Source organism: Theobroma umbraticum, unplaced genomic scaffold (assembly GCF_002168275.2).
Source record: "Theobroma umbraticum cultivar Fairchild unplaced genomic scaffold, ASM216827v3 scaffold_20.0, whole genome shotgun sequence".
NCBI classification, from domain to species: Eukaryota; Viridiplantae; Streptophyta; class Magnoliopsida; order Malvales; family Malvaceae; genus Theobroma; species Theobroma umbraticum.
In genome coordinates this window covers 5,712,688-5,739,313 of record NW_018397266.1, presented here as the reverse complement: position 1 = coordinate 5,739,313, position 26,626 = coordinate 5,712,688, and the positions used below count along the sequence as shown (strand labels likewise).

The window sequence follows — 26,626 nt, the reverse complement described above, 5'->3', positions numbered from 1 at the left end:
TCTTGTTAGAATACTTAAAAGATATAAAGAAACTAATTTAGTTTTAAATTGAGAAAAATGCTACTTTATGGTGCAAGAAGGCATAGTCCTTGGACACTGAGTTTCTAACAAAGGTTCGAAAGTAGACAAAGCAAAAATTGGGAAAAGGTATTCATAGTTTTTTGGGACATGCTAGATTTTATAAGAAATTTATTAGAGATTTTTGTAAAATTTTTAAACTACTTTGCAATTTGTTGGAAAAGATACTCCTTTTAATTTTAATGATGTTGGCCATGATGCTTTTGTGGAATTGAAAAAGAGATTAATTTTTGCTCTTATTATCATTGTTCCAAATTGGAATCTTTCTTTTGAATTACTAAAATAATTGAGCATTCCTTTCTTGTATAATACTTCTTCATTCTTGGAATTTTTGCATCTTCTTAGAAATATTTTTTCACTTTTACATCGTGGGACAAGACTCATGTTCTCCATTAAAATATTTTGAAATATATGATTGTCCTTTGATGCTTCAAGAAAAGCCTTGCAAGTTAGTTTAGCATTGTTGAAATCATTAACTAAATCGGAGGTCACATGTGTAAGAATCTTTACCAACACCTCCATTGGAAGATATTGAATATTACTGCATTTTTTGTTCATTGAGAGCAATGCAAAAAGTGATAAATGAAGCTAAGAAGAAAGTAATGCAAAAACATTATTCTTTGTGCATTGAACTTACTTCAACCTTTGGACTTCCTAATTTGACATTTTTTAAAAGATGGGGACATTTTAGATTCAGATTTTAAAAGTTCTGTCTTTTCAATTATAAACATTTCATAGTCTTTTAATTAGACACAATTAACATGTCATTTATTGCAATTATAAGTTCCAAAAGCCAAATAAAATAAGAAGCAAATTGTGAGAAATGTTTAACCTCATAAACCCATTTCAAAACTAATCTTCAATATAAAGTTAACTATTTTTAAAAGTAAAGCTTTTTTCAGAAATAACCTTTTACCTCATGAACACCCAAACGTTCAAATAAAAGAACTAAGTAATTCGAAAACCCAAACAAAATAAATTTAATTAAAGCAAAATAGGAATAAGTAGTCAAAGTTCACACTTCATAGGTTTAGAACTCACTCGATTTCATTTTGTACTCATTCTTCTTGAATTTTGTTTCTCTTAGCTTTATTTTACCTGCAAAACTTATTGCTAGTTGATTTTTTCTATCCAAATTTCTGTGGATGATTTTTTTATTCTAAGCAATAAAAGGGAAGAACAAATAACCAATGCTTCATTTTTGAAACAGGACCAATATAGAATAACGTGTAATAACAGTGTTTATTCAGGCCTGGTGTGTAACAACCTTAGTTGTTGGCATGGTGTGTAGCGACATTTGGTATTATACGTGTGTCGTGTAACAACTGAACTCAACTTGTAACAATGCATTATATAGGCATGGCATGTAACAACACATTAAATTGGGATTGCATATAGCAACAATTGCCTATCAAGGCATGGTATGTAACAACTGTTTATAAAACTTTTAGAGCTTGCTTGGGCTAATAATATTGAGAAACAATACTTAATTTTGTCTTACATATTACCCTTCGTTTATTTACCCTATAAGCAAAAGGATTTTAGTTGCAATGAGAAACTAGAAAAACAAGCAGATGAAAAATCAAGTCACTCAATTACTAGATAACAAACAAAAAATTTGCACGTAAGAAATTGCATGACATACCATTCCTTTTTAATTAAACATTTTTACTAGTTCTATACAAAACTACTCTAAGATATTTGCATATTTTGAGGAGAAGTTCACACAAATTAAAATACTATGAACGAGTTAAGTTTTATTAATCATTAACAAGTTAACATAATGGACATGGCTCACACATTTAGTTAAGTGGAGCCACTGTCTTCATCTATAAGACACCCTATGTTCTTAAACATTGTCTTTTGTATTAGACAAGTACTGAGTATGTGATCGGTTTGTCTACAAGTTGAACATGCTTTTAGTTGTTGTCATCGAGGAGGCATTGATTGACTTAAAAATGGTGCCAGATTTGTGGATGGAACAATAAATGTCATTGGGCAATGTTGTTTATTATGACCGTAGCTTTTGCATTGTGAACATCTTCGTGGTCGATTGGCTTCCATAATCGATGAAATCCTTCTCCTCCTAGGTCGTCCCTGCTTGGCCTTATCAAGGTGGTGGGAAAATGATGATTTCTTTCACATTAAGGGGGATATCCCAATCATTAGAATGCCCAATAAGGCAAATGGACACAACATAACTCTTCACCAAATAGGTAGTCTTGTAGTAGTCCAAGCAGAAATCAATAACTTGACGTTTGCACTTACAGTGCAGCAATGAAGTCACAGTTGAAGCACAATGTAAAATTTAAGTTCATTACAAATTAAATAAGAAACATGGAAGTTTGTACCTTATTGTCGCAATGACATGGCTATAGAGCAATAGATCGATCTGGAACTCACAACATGAACACGTCTTCATGGACAAGTTTACTAGTCCATCATCCCTTCCACTTTTAACTTCAAACTCCAATTGATCAATAAGTTTAACTAGAAAGTGATGTGCTTCATTGAAACGTGTGCTTAACTATTTGGTAGCCCAAGGGCTAAAAGGCGTGGTCACCTTGATGGCCTCCTTATATCGGACATGGATCCAACATTGGACCATGTCTTTAATGAACTTGATTAGAATGGTGATTATCATTTTTCTTTCATGCTTTAAGCACAAGTTAACACATTCTGTAATGTTGCATGTCATGAGTTGGTATCATCTTATTGGTACCATCTCTTAGGGCCTATTCTCATAAGACCGAAGTGGGCTCCAATATGAATCTACTTCAATTGGTTCATATGTTTGTTGAACTTGGATACCTTGTAGCAATTTCGAGCAAAGGTGAAAATTGTTGAAACGTCATCATGCTTGAACTTGTTTTTGAAGTTTTTCTTCAAGCAGTAGCCTCATAGACCGTAGTACGCATCTGGGTGCGTGTTTTGGATTGCCTTCTTAATGCCAAGATGCTAATTAGAAATGAACATTATGTTTTCGGGACAACTAACCACATGACATGGTTTGGTTAAAAACCACGTCTATAAGTCTTCATCCTTAATGTTGGCCCAATGCCAAATGCAACAAAGTATACGCACTTGTTCACATCCTTATAGATAACAACAAACAGAACACCATTGAACCTGCCTTTCAGATGTGTGGCATCAATACCAATTACAAATTATATTACAGCCCGTACAACTAAAAATAATACTTGAATCATTGTGCCTCATCAATAGCCATAATCGTAACTATACTAGAATTTTTACATTCCAACATATAAAAATATGAGGGCAGGAGTTGGAATGACTTTTTTGAGAGATCTAAAACAAGCATTTTTGCATACACCTTCATTTACCAAGCCTTTCCATACAAACATTCCAATCCCCATTGAACCCTCATCTCACCAATTATGACCTTAGGTTTCAATGCTACTTTATTAGCTTGAAGCTTGGGAGACATAAGTTCATCAATTATTCTCATACTTGTTGTTCAAAACTACCTTGCAAACCATCGATAGTACATGTGTGTACCTTGTGGAAAGTACGAACTATAATTGTCAATTAGAATTCTACTACACAAGTATACATATCGAATAGATAGTTTATAAGCAAGCAAAGTATTGATCTCACAGAGAATTGATCTAAAATTTTACTAAGCACTAAAATTAGAACAATTTAGATTTATTCAAATAATTAAAATTTGAATTCTAATTAAACTAAAAAGTACTTAACTAAGACTAATTTAATTAAAAATTAAAGCAACAAGATAATTGGGTAAAAAGCAAATCAAGTAAGCCTAGGATTACAATATCCCTCACACTTTATCTAAATCTTACATTTCTTCCTTAACTTATTTCAATGGGTTGAATTGCCAACTTAGAATTTTTAATTATTTATAAGGGTCTCCCGACTCGTCTTATAAAAATATCTATTTTAACCAAAACATTATATCCCTATGTAAATTGAAATTAAAAACAAATTTATTGAGTTCAGGCTCTCATCTAGCTACATATAGCATATAGGTATATTTCTATCCTATACACAAATCAATTAATATGATTATATGCTATCCCAATTTTAGTCTACACTAAACTCTCTTTCCCAAGTTTGTTTAAGTTCCTAAATCAATTTAATTGGTGGCCAAGCAATTAAAAGCATTAAGAACATTTGGGAATAAACAATTCAATTCCATTGAAAATAAACAAGAAAGAGATTAAAAATTCAGATTACATGTGAGTTTAGTTGCAATCTTAGAAATATAGTTTAGTTTATAATATCAAATAAAACTTCATCTAAAGAAAATTAGCCATTAATCCAAATTAAAGAAAATAAAAAAAATAAAGCAGAAAGAGAAAACTAATAACTGAAGCTTTGTGATCTTCATTCTCTTTTTAATTCTCTTACTTTTCTTACTTTGTTTTTGGCTCTTTTTCTCCACAGAAATTGCTTACTATCTTTTCCCAGAAACCTCTTAAAAAAGGCCCCTTAAATAGCCTCCAAAAGCCCTAGCTTCAAAAATCCTATAAACTTGTTATTTTTTAAAAATATGTTGAGCCCTATGGCTCTCGTTTCCCAGAGCCACGGCTTTCAAAGATTCTGTCTCAATTCTATGCTTCTGGTGCAATACTTTCAATTTAACAAAGATTTCGGCCACTTTTCAATTAGAACTGGAAAAAGTGATAAACATAAAAGTTGTAGCCTTACCTCTTAACTTTCTAATAATCTAAAAGTCATGTCATTTGGACTTTTTTTATGGGAGATATGCTTGAAAAACCAAAATATATGCAAACAAAACACTAGCCCATTATGCACCTTTCTTCACCAATTGAAAATTTTTTTTATCCTACTCTTACAAAAACATAAAAATAAATATAAATATCATAAAACTAACATTATTAACTTAAAATAAATATTCAAACATAAATTAAATTAAACTAATAAAATAACTAAAAGCACCTAAATCCAATCTTAAATCTAGTTTAACTTATTTTAATTAGGATTTAATCTCCCATTCAATATATGTATTTGATGCACACATCAATAATCTCTTTCAAGTAACTTGGCTACACACACAACGAACTTGCATGCCTTGTCTTTATAAGTAACCTCAAAATGAGCGTAACATGATCTTTTAACTATTATCTTGAACTAGTCTTTTAGCGCTAACATGTTCAAAGCTTGTTTCAATTCAACCTTGGAAGAAAACATTTTTCCTTGGTACAAGCAATCATCGTTGATGTGGACTCCTCAATGGTAATTGTTTGGAAGGAGAACATATCTGCACCCGAAATAAGTCATGTACGATATACCCTTACATTTACCTTTTCCTGATTATTATCATCAGGTAATGTCTCAAGCGAACGAATCTCATTGTCACCAACGATGGGGCTATTGTATATGTGATCATTACATCGAAAATCTCCTAAATCTACAACTCTAGTATGTTTTGTATCACCTTTAACATGATTGCAACATGAAATGTCACTATCGTCACCCTAGTTATCCTTTAAACTTTCATCATACTTGCCATCAGGCCTACCATCAGAATCGTCATCAAAGTTATCTTCACTAACGAGAAACCGATCGTTTTCACCTTGATCAGATGTAGTGTCGTCCTCGAACATCGCAATGTCATTTGAAAATGGCATTAGACCCTTTACAGTATCACTCGACGATTGCATTGGTTGAATAGAAGCAAGTAATTGGTTTGATGTACATGTTTAGTAGACTTGTGTAGCCAATTGTTGTCAAAATGTCATGTGTGTACTAAGTTACATGAACTCTTGTGAATACATCCATGGTTATTGCCATTGTTGTGGGTTAGGGACGAGATAGTGTGGTATATATGAAGTAGTGTAAATCTGAATCTAATTGAGGTGATTATCATGTTCGGTAGCTTGTTCATGTGGCATAACATTTGTATGTCATTCCTTAACAGTGACATACACTACTGAAACATTCTTCTGCTTTAGCAAAATTAATGTAACATCCTCGTTATCCTTGATAACTAGGTGTGATAACTCTCCGAGTATACTGATCAATGCATGTAGCTCGATTTCATGATTCTGTAAGTTTACCTTAACAGCATCTTCAACCAGTTTTGTCAAGCTCGTAAACAACAAATCACTCCTAACCCCTCACATTCATGACTCACCATCCTTGTAAATGCCATTGACCCAATAATCATTGTGTCTTATCATAAGTCACACACGTCGTTAAAGTTTTTAAAAAATAAATGTCAAAATCAATTTATCAAAAAGTTGTTACATACCACGTTCTAAAATTTTGGTACATGCCATGTTGAAAACATGTTGTTCTTACACGTTATGTTCAAAGAAATTTTGTAGGTTGGTCGTTGATACTACCATTTGCCACCTTACAAAATTTGATTTTTATCTCATGTTGGATTCCAGGTAAACTAAGCTTGCCTTTTAATATTATGATATGTTTTTTCTATCTAATACTAGTTTTTTCATCGTCATACAAGATATGGTAATGAATGGGTTGGCTTTTCCTTATATAACAAAAAAATTTATTTTCAAACCCATTCATTGCCAAGTATTGTATGATGAAAACAAGTTTATTACAAACAGTTTGCAAGTACTTACAAACAATTTATGTTACATGTAATTGGTTTACATCTTTCTCTATAATTTGCAAAATCAAATCAATTTATCAACAAGTTGCTATACGTCATGTTGGAAAAAAGTTGTTATATGTTATGTTGAAAAAAAAAGTTATTACACATATATTGAAAGAAAAGTTGTTACATTTACATGTTATGTTCAAAACAATTTTGCTACACGTCATGTTCATAAACAACTTGCTACACGCTGTTTTGAAAAAAAAAATTCTATACGCCATTTTCAAACAAAAATTTATACGCATCAAGTTCAAATATTTTGCTACATGCCATGTATAAACAAATTTTACTACGCGCCACGTACTAAAACATTTTGTTACATGTCATGCCATGTTCAATAGATTTTTACATGCCAACTGCATTAAAGTTGTTACATGCAAGCATGGCGTGTAACAACTTTGAGTAGTGCTCTAATTCACAGACAACGTTCAGAAATAAATAGAGTAAGTTTTCCATCAATTTTGGAGTTTTGAGAATGTAAAATAATAAACTCAAAAATATTCCTTAATATCATCTCTACTCTTTGGTTTATAAATCGATGGCAATATGACGAGATGGCCAGAGATAGACTAGAAAGCGATGGTAATGGTGATAAAATTATAGAGAGCTAAGGAAGCTGAGAGACTTAGATGGTGAGAGAAAGTTGAGAAAGCATTTAATTTGTTTGGATAACGAGAAAGAGAAATTAGGAACTTAATTTGTCTGAAACAGTTTTAATGACATTTTTGTTATCTAATGGTTAAAATTGGATAAAAACAAGTAACTTTATATTAAACACTATTTTTGAAGTGGATTTACAAAGTTAACTATTTTCTCACAATTTGTTCTTGCTTCTATTTGTAAACTTGTATTGGAGCATCTAAGAAAGTGATTTTCTATGTCAAACATGCTCAAGCTCAGCTTGTTTTCTTTCAAGTGTGTTTTCATAAACAAAAGCATTCATATGGTTTCACAAAGATTTAAAGAACATTTGGAGGTTTAGCTATTTCTTAAAAAGACGAGTGTTACAGTGGACTGGAACAACCTTGTAGCTTAAGGTAACAATTAACAGATGAAGTAGAATTATATGCTTCGTGGCCATTCCCTGGCCCTACAAAGCGCTTTTCCACTTTTAAGCTCCAATTAGCCATCAAGATTCAAGAACAGCTCATGGTATCCTTGTTTATTTGCCTTTGCCCATTACATAGTTTCATATATTTTTTAAGGCATTTTTAGTTATATTCCGGTGGCTTTTGGTTAGCTCAAAAATTTGAATTACTAATTAAGTGTGCCACCCAAGGTACCGCACACAATAAATTTGGTCTGTTGTTGCTTTGTACCCACACCACAAAAACCCAATGTTGTTTTTAATTGAACTTTTACCCTAAACTTAACGAAAAAGAGTAAAGAGCAAGCATTTCAGCCATTTTATACTATAATATCACATTTAATCAAAATTTTATATTTTTAATTTTAAATTAAATAAATTTTTATAATTAATAATTAATTATTATTAATTAAAATATTACTTAATATTTTATATCATGTAATGTTAACGTAATATGTTGACATATAATAATGATAAGATGTAGCTTGTTGAGAATGACATGTCCATACATAATTTTTCATGATCTATGCCAGTGCTACATCATCTTTATATGGTATAAAATAATAAATGATATTTTAGTTAATAATAATAATAATAATTAATCTATTATTATTCATAAAGAGTTTATTTGATTTAAAATAAAAATAAAAAAATTTAATTACAAATTACTATTTTTAAAAAAAATTTCAAATAGTTTAAAATTTTTATAAATATTATATTTTATTTTCAACTAAAAATAATGTTTACATAAAACTAATTATAAATTTCACTCAATTGTGAATTTATATATGAGACTGTCAAACAACTCTTCCATATAATTTATTTAATTTGTAGAAAGGAGAAACCAAAATTTCCTTTATTTAACATAACTGATACCCCTAAAAAAAATTGCACTATAAAACCCTAAACCTCCATAACAGAAGAAAATAAAGAAAGAAGCCTAAAAAAAGAACGGATCCCTTTGTATTCTATGCTATGCACTCTCTTTTCTACTCTCCGCCGTTCCATTTCTTCCTCTTCTTCTCAGCCAGCTCTCTGCCTCCTCTCTAAACCCTCCTCCTCCTCTCTCCGCCTCTTCTCCGCCTTGACCATGGCTTCTTCTCATCCCAAAGACGAAGCCTATCTCAACCTAGTCATCGAGAAGCGCATCAAAATCTTCCAATCCCTCCAGTCTCAACAGCAATCTCATCTTCAGTCCCTTCCGCACGAACTAATCAAGATCACTTTGCGTGATGGGTCAGTTAAGGAAGGGAAGAAATGGGTTTCATCCCCTATGGATATTGCCCAGGGAATTTCCAAGAGTTTGGCTGCCAATGCCTTGATTTCTTCGGTCAATGGCGTTTTGTGGGATATGAATAGGCCTTTGGAAGGTGACTGTGAGCTTAAGATTTTCACTTTTGATAGCGATGAAGGTCGTGATACTTTTTGGCACTCTAGCGCTCACATTCTTGGTCAGGTAAAATGGGAATTTTTTATCTGTTTGTTTTCATTTCATTCTTTGGTTGTTTGGTTTTTTTTGGGGGATAACTTGCTTATTTGGATTGCTGGTTATGCAGTCTCTTGAGAGCATATATGGTTGCAAACTATGCATTGGGCCTTGTACCACAAGAGGGGAGGTATGTTAGTAGCTTGAGTCTTTGTTATGTTGGAAAAATGCTTCTTTGTACACAACTTTGTCTCTTAGAATTATATGATATTTATAAAAATTTGCACATCCGATAACATTTTTGTTCCCTGCACGCATTTGATACCTTTGTGGTGTAGCATATGCTAGTATGATATTTTTTAAAAAAAACAAGATTTTCTCTGTCTTGGTATGCGAATTTTGGAGAATTGGCGAAGAGATTCAATGATATTTCATATAGTTGGCTTTAGTAGGGATGAAGCATTAAGGATTGTCATCATTGAAAATACTGTGTTTATTAGCTTGTATGTTCCATATCAGTTTGATTATTCACTTAAGCAGGCATTTGAAGATAATTTTGTGGTTTTAATTACCATTTGTTTTTTAGTTCTTTTCATCTTGATCCTCATGTTGGTTACCAATATTTATTAGTTATGAATTTACCTTCTTACAAGATGGTAATGTGGTGTTACAGGGTTTCTATTATGATTCATTTTATGGTGAATTGGGCTTGAATGAGGATCACTTCAAGCAAATTGAAGCTAGGGCATTGAAAGCTGTTGCGGTATTATTAATCTTCCTAAATGAGCGACTTCTTGCTTCTGATTGTTTTATCTATGATCACATTAAACCCGTATCCATGTTCATTTGGTGTTTATACAGTGATTTTATTTTCTATGTTCCACTGCTTCATGTTGAGTTAGTGCATATTGTAACACTTTTGGACTAGTCAGCTCATACCTGTTTCAAGGAAAAGCCAGAAGTTTTAAAATCATATTATGAATGTTGAGCCGTGGTTGTTTATGTTATTTTTCATGCTCCTATTAATTGGGAATTTTGCTAGTGGTAAAACTCTTATTTCATGGTAGATTCGTTTTTTCTTTTTGGTATCTTGATGCAGGAAAAACAACCTTTTGAGCGCATCGAAGTGACAAGGGAACAAGCCATTGAGATCTTTTCTGAGAATAATTTTAAGGCAAGTTGAGTGGTGTTATTTTCAATTTTTCATATTAATTGAACTGATTCCTTTGTATGCATATGTTTTCCCATTGTACTAATCTCTGCATTGATATTTTTATGATCAGGTTGAGATTATCAATGATTTGCCTGCAGACAAAACTATTACAATATACAGATGTGGACCCTTGGTTGATCTGTGTCGTGGGCCTCATATTCCCAATACATCCTTTGTGAAGGCATTTGCATGTTTGAAGGTGAATACGTGATATATCAAAGTTATGTTTTGGAGATATATGGATTAATCTTCACCACCATTTCCTGGTTTACTCACGAATTTTAATCTTCAGGCTTCATCAGCTTACTGGAGGGGAAACAAAGATCGTGAGAGTTTACAAAGAGTTTATGGGATATCTTATCCTGATCAGAAACGTTTAAAGGTGAAAAGATTTTTTCCTCCTTTGTTTTGATTCTGGCTGTTGGCTTTGTTATTGTACTTGCGCTAGTTTTGCAATATTTCTTTGGTTTTAAATTTGCTTCATTTGTGGCTGTCGAAGCAATGATATAAGAGTATGATGCATAGAGAAATATATATATTTCTTTTATTATGATGCAAAGAATACAAAAATCTGGTATAATAGCAAAAATTTCTTTAAGAAGTCAATTGCTTGTATTAGGTTTACTTTAACATACTTAGACAAAAACCAGAGAGTTTAGGTACTTTTACAATAAGAGGAGATGTTCTCTAGTTTCATAGTATATTGATTGTCCTTGCATAACATTTTTAGTTCTCATGAATTTTAATATTTTTCCCAGGAATATATCCTTCAGCTTGAAGAAGCAAAGAAGTATGACCATAGATTGCTGGGTACAAAGCAGGAACTTTTCTTTTGTCACCCCCTCAGGTATGGCATAACTTAATATGCTCAACACAAGCGTGTTCAAGAATGTTTCTGATGTTGGTTTTTGGCATCTTTGGTAACTTTCAGCCCAGGAAGTTGGTTCTTTCTTCCTCATGGAACTCGAATATACAACAAACTAATGGAATTTATACGAAATCAATATTGGGAAAGGGGATACCAAGAGGCTAGAAGTCTTCTCTCTCTCTTTCTTTTAGTATATCAAACTATATCACCTGAATAATGAGTTAATAAAGTTGCATAATTTTTTTCAGGTTAAGTCACCAAACATGTATAATATGAATCTCTGGGAAACATCTGGTCATGCTGCAAATTATAGGGAGAATATGTTTTTGTTTGAGGTGAGATTTTGTGTAATTATAGAAAAAAAAAGTAACTGATTTGTGTGGTTTTAATTGTAGAGTCAAACTTTATGTGCATTTCCTAGGAATCTAAAATGATATGTGTTAAAAGGATATCTTGAGCATTTAGTTCTCCTGTTATGTTCCTTTTTAATGATGTTCTGTTCCTTACACAGATTGAAAAACAAGAGTTTGGACTGAAACCTATGAATTGCCCAGGCCACTGCTTAATGTTCCAGCACAGAGTTCGTTCTTATAGAGGTCAGTTGCATCTGTATGTTTCTTTAAAAATATCTCCTAATTCTTTGCCAGAAAATGATGGTACTGCTTCCTAGGGAAACACGCTTCCCCTTGTTTTTTTCTCTCATTGTTTAATATGTGAACAAACATTAGCCTTAAGAATGTGCTTATTTAACTTGTAATTTTTTTGAAAGAGGTTTTTGAGTCATATGGTTGTCAGCTGTGGTTAATGCTGATTAAGGTGATTCATTTTGTCATCTCTGGCTTCACAGCAATGTTCTCATATTGATTAATTTATGCAGAACTACCTCTTCGCCTGGCTGATTTTGGGGTCTTGCATCGTAACGAGGCTAGTGGGGCGCTGACCGGGTTAACTCGTGTCAGGAGGTTTCAGCAGGTACCCTATAGTTAGGTGTAAACTTTTGAGATCATGCTCCTTGCTATCTCTCTGTACCTTTGTTTTCGCTAAATGTCAAATGTCAATTTTGGTCTACCATAATTAACTGCAGTGTGGAAACTTCTTTGTTATTTTTTGGACTTAAGTTTGAAGAAGCCTTTATTCTGATCTTATACATTTTGGTTGCTTAGTCATGCTAGTTAAGCAAGCCTCTTTGGCTACCTCATGAACTGTATTTGGTTAAAGGTGGATGTTCTTCTTTTCCCCCCCTTCTGTGACATTAGTCTTCATATTGTTTCAGGATGATGCTCACATTTTCTGCAGGGAATCTCAGGTGAGGTGGCTTTAAATTGTAAGTTACAGAATTGGTAAATATTTTAGCTCCCTATTTCCTTTATAACACATGTTTTACCTTTTTTCAGATAAAGAAAGAAGTAAAAGATGGCCTGGAGTTCATTGACTATGCTTACACTGTGTTTGGGTTTACTTATGAGCTGAAGTTATCTACGGTATGATAAGCTCTATTTACTTCAAATTTTAGAGATTGGAATTAGTTTTTTCAAATATCCAGGGAATCTCAGTTCAAGATAATAATCAAAGTTGGAATAAGTGTTGGTGAACTGGAAATCTGACTTGGTGTATCATTGGTGTATATCTTGAGATGCTATACTTATAAAACCATTTATGGTATGTAGAATTTGCAATGAATTTTTTTCTTTTAACATTTTAAGTATGTTAATATATTTTGGTAAAAATGGTTTTCAAATAGAGACCTAATATTCCTACATGTATCATAGTTATATTCTTCAATTCATATTGTATCATTAGGACTTGAAGACTCATGATGACTTATTTATGTTGTACTCATGCGTGGGTGTATTCTAGCATGAAATTTTTTATTTAGTGTGTTACAAATATTTGAATTGTAGAGGCCAGAGAAATACCTTGGCGATTTGGCAACTTGGGAGAGAGCTGAAGCTGCTCTTACAGAAGCCTTGAATGAGTCTGGGAAGCCATGGCAGGTCAGTTTTCTATCGATCACGTTCATATAGTCAATATTTATGGTTATTCACCCCATAGATTGGTTCCGAACTAATTGCTGTGGATAACAAATAAGAAATTTTGCTTCAGCTTACAACCACCGTTAAGCATACAGTCTATATTTGTTTTCTTAAGAATAGGGCATGACTATGGCAATATAAATGCACATAAAAATGCAGAGTTTCAGCAATTTTTTGGCCTTAATGGGTTATTGCTTAAGTCAAATATTAGTTCAAGCTTAAGACTAAATGGGATTTCAAATTGTGACCAGCTACTTGGCTGGAATGTTTGTGAGCCAAAATGGAGAGTACACCATGTGAGTTTGTTGTGCTGCTCCGTATTCTTCTCTTGTATTTGACATCTTTTTATGAGAAAAGCTGGTTTCATGATTTTGTGTATTTCATTCACACTGCATTGTTTTCTGTTTGAAGAATGTGATCTTAAATTATTTTTCTCAAATGAGAAGTCAATTTGAATAAAATTTTGCAAGTTGAAAATTCGAAGTGCTCTTATTGAGGTAGACTGATTTGTCTAATTAAACAGTGGAATTCTCTATTGCTAAGAGAAGAGAAAATCTTGCATGTTTGGCTTGCATGTTGTGATCTATTTGTTGTGCTTTGTTTTCTCCGTTTTATATTTAAGGACTATTTTATGTTGCCATCCATTTTACCAGGCTATTGTCTAGATGCTTATGCTCAAGAGTCATGTTGTACAGATTAATGAAGGAGATGGGGCTTTTTATGGTCCGAAGATAGATATTAGTGTATCTGATGCTTTGAATAGGAAATTTCAATGTGCAACATTACAGGTTTGTGATGTTCTATTGTGTTTCATCTTCTTCTTTATCTCCACTCTCTAATTTGTTGTATTTTTATAATAATTATCACTTATTAGTTGATGCCCTTTTTTGCAGCTTGACTTCCAACTTCCTGATCGCTTCAAGTTGGAGTACTCAGCAGAGGATGAAGCCAAGAGGGAGAAACCTGTTATGATACATAGAGCTATCCTGGGTTCTGTTGAGCGTATGTTTGCTATATTGTTGGAGCACTACAAAGGAAAATGGCCCTTCTGGCTTAGTCCACGCCAAGCTATTGTTTGCCCGGTGTCAGCAAAGTCCCAGGATTATGCAAGAGAGGTAGACTACCCTAGCAGTATGCTCCTTAGCTTGTTTGTTGACCTCTATTTTGTCTTCATTTTGTCATTTTTCGTTGCCAACCTTATGGAAGTTATTGGTGCGTCTACATGTAATCATATATATATGATATCTTAAAATTCTATGGATTTTCCTCTGCATTCTGGCATGGTGGTTTCCCCTGTATTGGATCAGAATTTTATTTTTGCGTGGTTGCATGCTACTGGTTCTTAAAATTGTCAAGGTAAACTTGGCGTAGCGTATACCTTATTTCCCTCATTTTACAATTTCAAATCATGACGATGATGGTAATTTTTGTCTCTTGCTTTGATATGTTTGTTGTTTGCAATTAAATGTCTTTATATCTAATCTCGAGTATCAGTTTTTCTGTTATTTTCTTATTTTTGATGTTTGACTTCATTATGTCATGACTCAGGAAGCATTATTTATGTTGTTCTGAAGTCTTCATATGAACTTGCCAAAGTAGAGAATTGATTACGTACTTGAGGAAATTTCTGAGAGCAAAGTTGTATATCATAGATGTGGGTGAAAACTATTTAAAACAGGACCTTGCATTTTTTTATCTTACTAAGGATATGGTTGCCAAGTAGGGCACAATGTCATAATAGGATATTAGGATCTGTTTAGCTGACCCACCGAGTGGGAGAAGGCTTGTTTGTTGTTTATTAGTGAATACGTTGTTATGCTTGAGTCATTGATGCCAAAGTCATCTCTTGTTTCATTTTCATAGGTTCAGGAGCAGATTCATGGGGCTGGTTATTATGTAGATGTTGATTTGACTGATAGAAAGATCCAGAAAAAGGTGCAACGACTGGCATCCTCAATTATATCGAATTTCAATGATTTAGCAGTCTTATCATAAGCTCTCTCAGTTTTTACATGCAGTTAGGCTTCAGAATGAAGCCACAGTGTCATTGATGACTATCGTACATTATCAATCTCGTTTTCTGCCTTTCAGTCTCCTATGAGCTTGCTCTGAAGTTTTGGACTGAATTATTTGCACTTGTTTGACCTTTTCACATTGCAGGTACGAGAAGCTCAGTTGGCACAATACAACTATATATTGGTTGTTGGGGAAGGGGAAATGAATACTAAACAGGTTTGTCTACCCGAAGTTATTGAATAGACTTGGGTACCTTTTTGCATTGTGAATGCAAATTTCTTTTCATTCCTCACTGTTCATTTTCGTTCTTTAATTAGACCTATGCTTGGTTAACCGTAAATTATCATGTCTCCCTCCCTTAATTGTCATGTATGCCTGAAATGTTTTCAGGTGAGTGTACGGGTGAGGGATAAGGGAGATCTCACTTCAATGAGCATAGAAGGCCTACTCCAACACTTCAAGGATGAAATTGCAGCCTTTCATTAGGACGGACGTGTTGTTGGATTCTATCATTGCACCCTGATATGTGCTTTGGTGCATATCTCATTGATGGTGACCATGGTTTCCATGATCAATACCATTTTTGTAATTGTATTCTTTTTAAATTTAACATAGTACAACAAATTGTTATTGATGGATCACCTGCGCAGTGGGTTTTTATTTTTGATAAAATTATTGTTTGGTCAACTGTTGAAATACTTGTGTTTTTTGTGGGCAGCTAGCTAGGCCTCTGCCCCTCCCTCCCTTTTTTATTGTGAGAGTAACAGGATAACTATCACCTGCTGCGTTTTGAAGGCAAATCATGCATTTAATTAAGAACCATTGGATGATAAAATGCATGCAATGTAAATTCAAGCTCTTACATTAAATTCTAATGCATCCTCCTCAGTAAGACCTGTTGTGTTTTGTGCTTTACATCTTTATTTATAGTTTGGAAATTTGGTCGTTTATTTATAGAATTCTACGCCTGTTTTCTTCTGGTTAGGCATCGGATATGAGCCATATTTATTACCACAAAAAAGGACAAAATCGCCTTATATGCTTTTCTGCCTTACTCGGGCATTATCATCTCCCTTCTGTCTCTCCTCCGCTAGCAGGGCAGGATTTTAATATCTGGAAACCTGATCATCATAAACAGGATTTTTGCTCACTATACCTTAGGTTTCTATTTTATTCCTGTTTTTGCAAATTTCTATTTTTGGCCTTTGTAAGCAAAAAAATGCATTAAAATATGAATTCAAATACTTTCTAAGGATTATGTTAAAACTGTTTTTTTTTGTAAAAAAAAATTTCAACAAAGTTTGAAAATATTTAAAATGCAAGAAATTTGATTTTTGTACGGTGCAAGAATGTATGATTTTACTATGTATAATGTATGTTTGAAAAAAATTTATGAACTATAAAAAAAAATTTATATAAATCTTTGTTCTTTTATTAAGTTCAATCAAGTTTTTAATACTTTTTAAAACCAATAAATTCTTATGATTAACAATATTAATTGCAATTAGTTAAAATTTCATTTATCATTTTATATTCATGTGGTATTAATATGGCACGGATTATGTGACAATATTGAAGTTAAGGGTAAAAATGTTATCTAATTATGCTATTATATCAAATCAACCTGATACATTATCATTCATTATGATATTTTAGTATGCTACATTAACATCATATAATATAAAATGACAAGTGATATTTTGATAAATAATAGTTAATTAACTATTAATTATAAAAATTTGTTTAGTTTAAAATAAAATATAATAATTTAATTAAAAATAATAAAAAATAAAAATTACTTAAAGTTTATAATAAGCTTTATAAGATAAGGTTGAAGAAAGAAAGAAGAAAATGAATGCAATCATCCGGAGGGGAACCTTATACTTTTCTTCCAAATGAATAAAGCACATGAATCTTGGCATCCTGGATATTTTCAAAGCAGTTAGCCCTCATCATTAGGAAACTAATGCAGTCTTTTGCTTCATTTTCTAATTAGAAGTTGGTTAGTTACCACTCTTTTGACATGTGATTTACCAGAAGGCAGTGCATATGAGTGTCTGTCGTAAGCGATTCTCCATAGCCAACAGTCTCCTACTCCTACCTCTCTTGTCAAAGCTGCGTTACATGTCCTTGAGTAAGCTATGCGTTGCAGTGCAAAAGTAAAATCCACTTAACAATCATGTAACATGGAGGTTCATATATATGAATGGCTGCAAGGTTATAGATCAATGATATTATATACTTACTAGGAATCTAGGGCTAAAGCCAGCTGCATCATCTATCTAACAAAGCTGCTAACTTAAAGCTTAACTTAGTAGAAACACCCAATGAGACAGAAAGCAAAAAAGCTGGCTAACTGAAACGTTAGAGAAATCAATGCGCTGATCCCTGCACAATCTAATTGTAGGACTAGGCTATATGTGATATATCTCTCATACATCAAAATCCACTGTTGGGCCTGCCGCTTGTTACATTCAGATCTTGGTGATGATGAAAATGCTGTTGACGACGGTAAGCAGAAATGGAGCTGCTACTTTCACCCATATCCTGTTCAGGCCTACACTCTTCATCGATTTCTTCTTTGGCCACTTTCTCCATCCCAATGTATTCTACAGGCCTTTGTGATGATAAGAACTGTGACTCTGACAGTGGCTGTGATTCGCAGTACCCGGAAGATTGCGGCGGTACGACTGATGGGAGCTTGGAGAGAAGGGCCTCAAGGCTGCTCATGGAGGGGGTTATCTTCATTGGCTGATTGAAGTGGTCATAGAATTCAGTTGGTGGTGCAATTGTCGCTGGGAAGTGCCATGCTTCTGGCGTGCCATACCCATCTACTTTAAAAGGGTAAGCAGATGATGATGGGTGGGGCAAGAGTACTCCGGGAATGCTTTCTATGTAGCTGAATTTCTTTCTTAGTAGAACTACATAACTCAGGTCTTCAATTACCTTTTGCATAATGAGAAAAAAAATGGAAATATATGGGACTGTCAGTGAAACATTACAGCAAAGCAAGTTGTGTGTGAACTTCATAGAGAGAGAGAGAGAGGACCTTGTTAACAGCTCCTAATTGGACAACACCTTCTCTAACCGCAATCAAGGCTATGGTCTGCAGCAAAGATGATCAAGTCAAAGCAAGTAAGTAGATCTACCCAAACTCTTCAGAGTTTTGTAATGTTTATGATGTTATATACCTTTATACCGGCCTGGAACTGTGCCTCCCATGTCCTAGGATGCTTCAGGAAAGAATTTAGTGAGAAATAGACATATATTTTTCGGCTAACAGATGGAACGTGAGATGACCAACTGGTGTAAGCATGGATGGGAAAACATTTATGCTTACTGAGTCTGCCGAGTTATGCCATGCTGACAAGAAGTTGATTTCCTGGTCATTTGGTTCTTTGTATATCCACTTGTGACTATGATCTGCAGCCACTTTTCCTATCAAACTGCCCATGTTAAAAAAAAATTTCAGTTTGCTTGAAATGTTATCTACAGTTAATTGAATTACCTCACAAAAATTTCAACATCAGAGTGATCAGAGTTCAAGGCACATCAATTTCTCACCCTTCTCCATAGTTGTAGATTTCGTGGGACATCTTGAAGAAAAGCTCTGGTTGCAGTCCTTGATAGTGTTGAAACTCACAACTGCCATAGACTGAGGACCCCGTACAGTCTCCGGAGTTGATTTCAGCTGCTGAGGCAGCAAAGTTGCAGAAACCATCTTCCCAAACTAATATCCTGCGATTTTTAGTATGATAGCGTTACCAAAATAAGGATCACATATGCATGGCATATCGTCCTTGACACTATAAAAAAACTGAAAAAATTGTACCAGTTTCTCCTGTTTCCTCTTGACCTGTCATAAGCTGCTTGACCATCCCATCTATCATCAAGTAAAACAATTATATTACGAAAGGCATAATAACTTATAAATTGGTAAGAGATTATGACATTTGTATTCTTTATCTACGGAATGAGTCAAGACATATTAGATCCTTTCTCTTGGAAGAAAAGGAAGCCTACTATTAACGAGAAAGAAAAGGAAGCCTATAGTGCTTTCTTAGTTGGCTTTATGCTTCCTTACTTGGGTGGTGGATAATTTCTAGGTAAGATCCTCCAGAAGACCGCATAAACCCACTGAGAGTTCTCATGAATGCACAAGCTTCTTAGTGTGTGTTGAAGGAGATGAGTAACAGCTAACGGGCTGAGATGTTCCTCCATCAATTCTTCACAGTTTTCAGACCCTCTCTTTCCTTCTTTTTCCCTCTCTTCTCCCCTCTATTGTTATCTTTCCTTAAAAGAAGGGAAACCCCAACATCTTAACCTCCTTTATATAAGCAAACCAACATGGAAATGTCACATTTATACCTCTCTCTCTCTCTATTACTGTATTGTATTTAATCATGCTTTAAATTTTACCAAAATGATTTTGAGGGCCCACGCTTTTGCCTGCTCGGTTCCCAACGGTCTCTTTATCAATCCTCCGTTCAAAACTGCTGTCCAGTACTTTTTTTTCCCTCTCTTTCTCTCTCTTTCTACCCTTATCCCAATAATGAAATACTACTATCACAGACAGACCAAACCTTATTATTCTTAGGCTACATCATGAGTTTGCTCCGTTTCTCCGAGGACCCGTATCTTTCTCTTCAACCCCAATGTACATTTTCTTTTCTTACCTTTCTGACACATCAAGGTATTACCACTCATTTCAGTCCCAGGAAAACTTATTTCCACCTTCTCTATTTATTCACTCTCAATGTCAAGCTGCTACTCCATTGAATTTTAGCAGAGCATGTTTAATTGTTCATGTAGGTTAGTTCTCTCTCCCTCTCCATTTTTATCACCATCATTTTGGTACGTCCAAGTGTCCGTCTATATGGGGCATATCAACAACCAAATGCTATCACACTTTATTACTTTTTCTACTACAAGTATGAATGCAAGATTAAATGGTTTCGTGATTTGCGTGAGGTTTGTGCGCGCGCGCGTATATATATATATATATATATATATGTCTTAATTAGCTTGTATTGGTAACTTTTATGCTTTCAGATTCATGAATGCAAAGAGGGAATGAGCTGGGAAGAAGTGTGACTGTGATTGACGCGGTTTTCGGTTGTGTGATTGTGATATTTTATACGAGAAACGTCAAATTTTGCTGCTACTCTCAGTACTTTGTAACGCACATAAATAAGAATACGCATGGCGAGAAGAGATGATATATTTATATTGCTGCACGCCTGCATGACTTCACAAATTGTCAATTGTATGCCATTTATCTGCCACATTCTTATAACATGAAAGTATGCATAGATTGTAAGCCTGAAAACAAAGGACCCCACCCTCGGAAGTGCTAGAGCACAAAAATCACATGATTCTATTGATTTCTTGACAGATCCAATAAGTGGTCTGTTTGACTAGCATTGGATGGAGCCATTTTATTGTAATGTTGATAGATGGACCTTTGAGCTACCACTCAAGAAGAGTTCCTATTGATAGGAAATTCAGATAATGAAGACCTCTGAATGGTTTACGATAAATCGATGTTAGAAATAAAGCAAATCAGGGTTTGAAATGTTGAGTTGCAGTAATACGGTCATTGATCATCAGGCTGCTTCGCAAACAGTTTTGTACGCTTGCACATACACGAACATTGACGCAAAGATGCACGAGACCCAGTGTACTTTCTAGTAGTAGATTTCATCCTCAGGTAGAAAAGATTTTCATTAGTTTGGGATCTATCTTTCCCTTTCTTTCTCTCTCTCGTCTGCAGTTACATGATGACTAAAAGGAGCTTTCAGTGCTTTCATTTCACCTTCCTGACACCAAGAAAGTTTTGACAGACAATTATACTCTTGTCTTTGACCGTCTGTTTATGAGAAAGTGAGATCATTAGCCTTGTAATCAGCCTATAATTCACCACATTATCATCAACCAGCTAGCATTTGTCACCCCTTCATTTCTTGATAGCGATAGGCATTGCTATCTACTTGTATATATTGATTGATACTCCTATGGGCTTTGCCCTCTGGCTCCTTCGAGGGCAAACCTGTTAGTGTTAAAGGTGGGGTTATAAATAGGTTCTGTTATTGTTTTTGTTTAAAGTTTTGTAGTGCATAAATGTACGGTCCCTTTGCAAGGTAAAAACAGCAGAGTTGGGGACAGCCTCTGCTGGCTTGGTGGCAGCAAAAGCGATATGCCGGGGCTCCCAAGTGAAACTAGCTTTGGATTTTACTGATGAGGGGTGATTGTTCTAGTGCTATATTATATTGGTTCTTTCTCTTACTTTATACTCGTATATGATTTTCTTTTCTTTTTTTATTTTGTGTGTGTGTGTGGAATATAATTGGGGAGAAGCTAGTATGGGAGAAAAGAGTGGCACAAGAGCCTTGGGTCAAGATAACAGGTGTTGAAATGCCCCATCCCTTCTTCCATGAAGGAAGTGGAATCTCTGCTCTTCCCATCCTTCCCAATGTCCCAATTGGTATTAAAAAAGTCTTTTAAAAGCTAACAAAGAACCAAAACAATCAATAAAGAAAGACTGTAAGAGTGTTTATATATATATATATATATATATACAGTATAGATGTTTGTCTGATGAAGATTAATTATCAGACAATGAAACACAATCCAATAATGCATACTTGGAAGCAGGCAAATATCCCCATCCTCCCACAACTCTTGCCTTGTTGTTTGTGAAATGAAGTTGGTATAGGATCAAAGAAGGGCAAAGGAGAGTCTAATTTAATTTGATATTGATTTGGAATGTTTGATGGTATATTATATAATAGATTACAGGTAGGGCTAGATTTCCTTTTCTTGCTTTTGAGAAACAGAGATGCAAAGTTGAACTCACTTCCTTGGGTTTTGATATCGATGGTGTCCAAAGATCTATGTTTCAGTGTTTCTTGAAGTGATGAAATATCTTATGATCTAAACAAAACACTTTGTTTTCTACCTTTGTTGATTGATATAATAATATATTACTGTATAAAATGTAATCCACATTTCCCGACAAACCTGCTAGCTCTTCCCAATCACTTGTGTATGCATGCATCTTCATGCATACCATGCTTATGTGCCCACTGGATATGGCATGTTGTCCTGAGTAATGCGGGCATTTTCCCTTTCCCAAAAAACGCAACTAATGCAATGGCTCGAGCATTAGAAGGCTTGGACAAGTTGATAAATCTGTGTATATCTATATATATATATACTTCTTTAGGTTATGAGAGTGCTCACCCTCCGCCCCACCAAAGCAAGTGCTCAAGTGCCTAACCTTTACCTTTATTAGCTTCCTGGTCTTTTCACCTAGTGAAAAAAAATGGCTCAAACTAAACTTCATTAATGCTTAATGTTTGGTCAGCAGATGTACAGCTCCGGTCATCGATCTGTAACAACCACTATTAGTGGAACACCAATTTTGAAGCAGCTGTATGCCATGAAATCTAAATGTTTTTTTCATGGATCTAGCTAGCCCTCACCATTTGTATACACTTAACTCAAAGAGTCCAACATGCACGTTTTACATGATTAGGGATGCCCTACAGCAAAGATGTATGGGTGGGACAGGAAATTTTAAAGGGCGAGAGAGGTCTCCCAGAAGATGGTGAGTTGGAAGGGTAAAGAGGAAAATACGTAGAGATGTAATTTTCTAAAGAGGGAGCTAAACCTGGTCAAATGCATCAAAACAACTGGGAATTCTAACTTTCCAACACAGAGAAAAACTCCAAGACATCACGTGAAGCATCGTGGTCACTATCTAGGACCTAGAAAAGCTTGTGTATCCCACCCAAAAACACTAAAGAAAAATTTTGAAAAAAAAAAAAACGATAAGAGAGAAGAGACTGAAAAAAAGACAGTCCTTTTTAGGCACTTTCTCTAACCTTTTCATCACTGTAAAACCAGTGTTTACTTCAAAAAAGAAAAGAGCAAAAACTTCAGTAGCCCTTGACTTCCTGCCCACACCCAACTTTTCCTTATCATCAATGTAGGAAAAAGACCACCTTATACAATATTGTACCACAAGGCGGAGCATAGCCTGCATGCTCCCATCACAATAGGAAGCTGCCATTTAAATCCAGGCCATACGATAGGGTGACATGTAACCTGGTGGACTATTTATGCACGTTTGATCAATCACTAGATATTCTCACCTCAAAGTCGGGAGCAAATATTTCCATTTCTTTTGTCTGCTTTCATGCTGATAATAAAATGGAAAGTGATCCATCGACTTTCAAGATCTCCCGCTTGAGTAGTCAATCTATTGAACGATGCAGATGATGGTCCACCTACCCTTATTGTGGATACAGATGTTCAAATCAAGATCTTCTCATTGAGAGCTTGCAAAGGTTTGGCCATTCCCTCCCTATGGACCCTATCACCATCCACTTCACTATCATCATCCATCAACATCACCAAAATAAAGTAGCTATACCAAACAAGAAGAAGAAAAAGAAATAAATCAAATCTTATGTTGTAATCACAATTCTTAAACATATATAACCCTTTTGTTTAGATCACATTCTTGTCACAAACATTAGAGGGAAAGTGAACCTTGGAAATGTAAAGTAGATCCTAATGACAATATTGACGGAGGCATGCATGCAAATGTGTGCTTGATCAGATTATGGAGGGTTAGCAGCCAATTAAACTAGTGGTAATCATCAGAAAGCATAATTTGAGTGAAGTGAGAAAGGTATATGATTGCACCACTTGGGTGTGGGCTAGCTTTTGATGATGCTATCTTCTTTAACCAACAGAGTACTGAAAGGGACTCACAATCATAGAGAGATGGAATAGGCATCTAAAGCCCCTTGGTTGAGGACAACATGACTGAGATATGTGGGGGCTATAGAGACAGGGACATTTGATCAATCAGCCAGAGAGTGACCCCGTCTCCCTTTTTCCTCTAAATGACCCCTCTCCATGCATGATACATAATGCACATCCTCTCTCTTTCTTTCACGAGCACGCGTAAATGAGTATGTGTATGTATGTATGCATGTATGTAAATACAGCACACCCGTTTGAGAAGCCTCGAAAGGATTAACAAAACTGTGACGCCATATTGCATTTTCTCCCTAACTACCAACCATAGTATGTCTACAAATTATTCATTATTTTTCACCCTTAAGATGTCCCCAACAATGTCATTTCAATGCCAAACAATCGCACTTACCTCCTTTGCCATTTTTCTCCTTTGATTTCTTTAAAGAAGGGATTGCACATGGGGGCATGGCCGCAGTGTAGGCAAGATGCTCTTTGCTCTCTCGTCTCAAAAGAAAATTTTTTTTTGGAATATATTGGAATTGGGTATTGGATTTTCCCTGTTCATACCCATTTTAATTTCTATCGGATGATGGTTCTGATTAGATTCTTTTCTGCCTTCCATCAAAGAAATCAGGCCCACCAGTTTTCTTGGGGTCCACAAAAATTGGTTATTGCTGATTATGATGACGTCTCTCCACTCTTATTTATGTGTTGTAAACATGGTACCCGATTACAGGAATTCTCGAGTACGTACCTGCATATGTGCTTATCCAATTGAGTCGGTAAGTCGGAGGGCCATGGCCCAAAGGGACCCCACAATCCTTTCTTCTAAGCCCTAAGTCCCTAACCCTTCCTTCATTTTCCAAATTATGGGCCTGTTAATGGCCGTAATTCAATGGTAGGTAACAGTCAATTTTACAATGGTTTGGAGGCCATATTTTTCCTGCCTTTTTTTTTTCTTTGTTTTCTCAATGTAATATCATTCACATTGAATTTTATTCTATTTTCTGCTTCCAGCACATTCATGTTAAAGAAACATCCTAGTTTAGGACTTTGGTGCTCTTATTTAAAATTTTTAAAGCTAGTTAGTTTGAACCTAGGGACAATACTATCAAAAGAAGACAAAAAAAAAAAAAAACACAGACACATTCTTTTTATTTAGAACACAAGATAAGTGACTATTCATCTCTATTGATTATTTATTTAGGTATTAAAAGAGTTATACGTAGTAAATTCAATGATTAATTACGTTTTACATTGACGAAACTAATCTACCGAATACTCATAATATATGACAAAGTTATCAAATTTTTGTAAAGTTTTTCTACGGCAAAATAGGATAGAAGCAATTTAAGAAAAAAGTGGAGAGACATAATTGTTTTAACAAATATATAATTAATTTTTTGAACAAATATACCTATTTGAACAAACGTAATTATTTAATAGACTTTTGTTTTTCTTTTAATTTTTTTTGCAATGTGAGAATATATTCCTCGCCATATATTATTATTGAAAGTGTCAGACACTTTTGGCCTTCAAAGGTAAACAAAAAATTATTTTGGTAAACAATTTTCACCGTAGAGCAAGAGCTACAGTGTTAAGTAACTTAACATCCATACCGTTGAATGTACGTTTTGGATAATTTTTCCAGCTCAGCTTAGGATCAGCATATGTAGTTTGAACAAAAAAATAAAATTCCAATTGAGGGCTCAAGTTTTTAAGCTAATGCATGGTTAGAAAGCCATTTCCATGCAATGGAAAGCATGTAGGTCTTTATGGCAAGAATATCCGGTGGTTTTTAAGTAAAGATTAAGAAACAAGGGTTATCTTTCATGGGTGGGTTAGAAAAAAAGAGTTACTTAATTATATTCATATCATGGAAGGATACATATTGAAATAGAGAATTATATAACGGAGTGTGCGAGAGTTAGGCAAATACCAATGTTAAAAAAGGGCCTACAACAGCAGCGAGGAGGACCATGGCGAAGAAAAGCAGAAGGGGACCCCCACCCCCCGCTTTAGTGCAGACTACCCAGGGTCTCTTTTCTCTGTTTCTTTATTTGCGTCAGTCAGTGAAGGCAAGGCAAGAGGGAAAACGTACCGGGTACTAGCAGCCAACGGGCTGCACCGAGCAGTCTGTGTCCCATTGCTAGCGACCTCAAAAAAGGAGGTGGATCAACTCACGTTGTACTTCCCTTGAGCGCCAGCGACAGCACCCATCTCCAATTCATTCCTCACTACTTGGCATGTGACTTCCACGTGTTTGATTGAGACCCCCGGCATGTGGCAATGTCTCATCGATAAACCCTATTGCAGTTTTGATGTTAATTTGAGCCTACCAGGCTACGACCAAGGATTAAAAAACCAACAAAGTCGATTTAATGGGCTACGACATGGGTCAGCATCGCAAAAGGCAGCAGCTTGATTGGACACTATGATTTTCATCCGTATACTTCACAGTTTCTTTTGATTTCTACCCACTACTCTGCCAACTTGGCAGTT

General features: G+C 34.8%; 2 protein-coding genes across 2 annotated transcripts; one reads left to right on the top strand and one right to left on the bottom strand.

Moving 5' to 3' along the window:
- The first annotated feature begins 8,715 nt into the window (after positions 1 to 8,715).
- Positions 8,716 to 16,048, top strand: LOC110422998 (Threonyl-tRNA synthetase). Its single transcript, XM_021437077.2, has 19 exons — positions 8,716 to 9,252; positions 9,353 to 9,412; positions 9,896 to 9,985; positions 10,322 to 10,396; positions 10,506 to 10,634; positions 10,728 to 10,817; positions 11,194 to 11,282; positions 11,367 to 11,463; positions 11,552 to 11,638; positions 11,815 to 11,899; positions 12,181 to 12,275; positions 12,577 to 12,609; positions 12,698 to 12,784; positions 13,205 to 13,297; positions 14,032 to 14,124; positions 14,230 to 14,451; positions 15,200 to 15,271; positions 15,497 to 15,568; positions 15,743 to 16,048. Exons 1-19 carry the CDS (start codon positions 8,767 to 8,769, stop codon positions 15,836 to 15,838), a joined length of 2,151 nt encoding a protein of 716 aa, XP_021292752.1. The 5' UTR covers positions 8,716 to 8,766; the 3' UTR covers positions 15,839 to 16,048.
- Positions 16,049 to 17,517: 1,469 nt separating this feature from the next.
- Positions 17,518 to 19,667, bottom strand: LOC110423186 (Serine/threonine-protein kinase WNK (With No Lysine)-like protein). Its single transcript, XM_021437342.1, has 7 exons — positions 19,437 to 19,667; positions 19,185 to 19,235; positions 18,917 to 19,090; positions 18,693 to 18,798; positions 18,544 to 18,585; positions 18,402 to 18,458; positions 17,518 to 18,298 (listed from the first exon to the last, which is right to left on the bottom strand). The coding sequence occupies exons 1-7, from the start codon at positions 19,571 to 19,573 to the stop codon at positions 17,792 to 17,794; spliced, it is 1,074 nt and encodes a 357-aa protein (XP_021293017.1). The 5' UTR covers positions 19,574 to 19,667; the 3' UTR covers positions 17,518 to 17,791.
- Positions 19,668 to 26,626: the final 6,959 nt, after the last annotated feature.

Excerpts from the sequence above, each read along its gene's own strand:
- LOC110422998 (XM_021437077.2), top strand. The coding sequence starts at position 8,767 with ATGCTATGCACTCTCTTTTCTACTCTCCGCCGTTCCATTTCTTCCTCT. Across the intron at positions 11,283-11,366 it reads TTCTTTTGTCACCCCCTCAG|CCCAGGAAGTTGGTTCTTTC; the intron begins GTATGGCATAAC and ends GGTAACTTTCAG. Across the intron at positions 15,569-15,742 it reads GGGAAATGAATACTAAACAG|GTGAGTGTACGGGTGAGGGA; the intron begins GTTTGTCTACCC and ends AAATGTTTTCAG.
- LOC110423186 (XM_021437342.1), bottom strand. The coding sequence starts at position 19,573 with ATGGAGGAACATCTCAGCCCGTTAGCTGTTACTCATCTCCTTCAACAC. Across the intron at positions 19,091-19,184 it reads AGAGGAAACAGGAGAAACTG|GATATTAGTTTGGGAAGATG; the intron begins GTACAATTTTTT and ends TAAAAATCGCAG. Across the intron at positions 18,299-18,401 it reads AATTAGGAGCTGTTAACAAG|GTAATTGAAGACCTGAGTTA; the intron begins GTCCTCTCTCTC and ends ATTATGCAAAAG.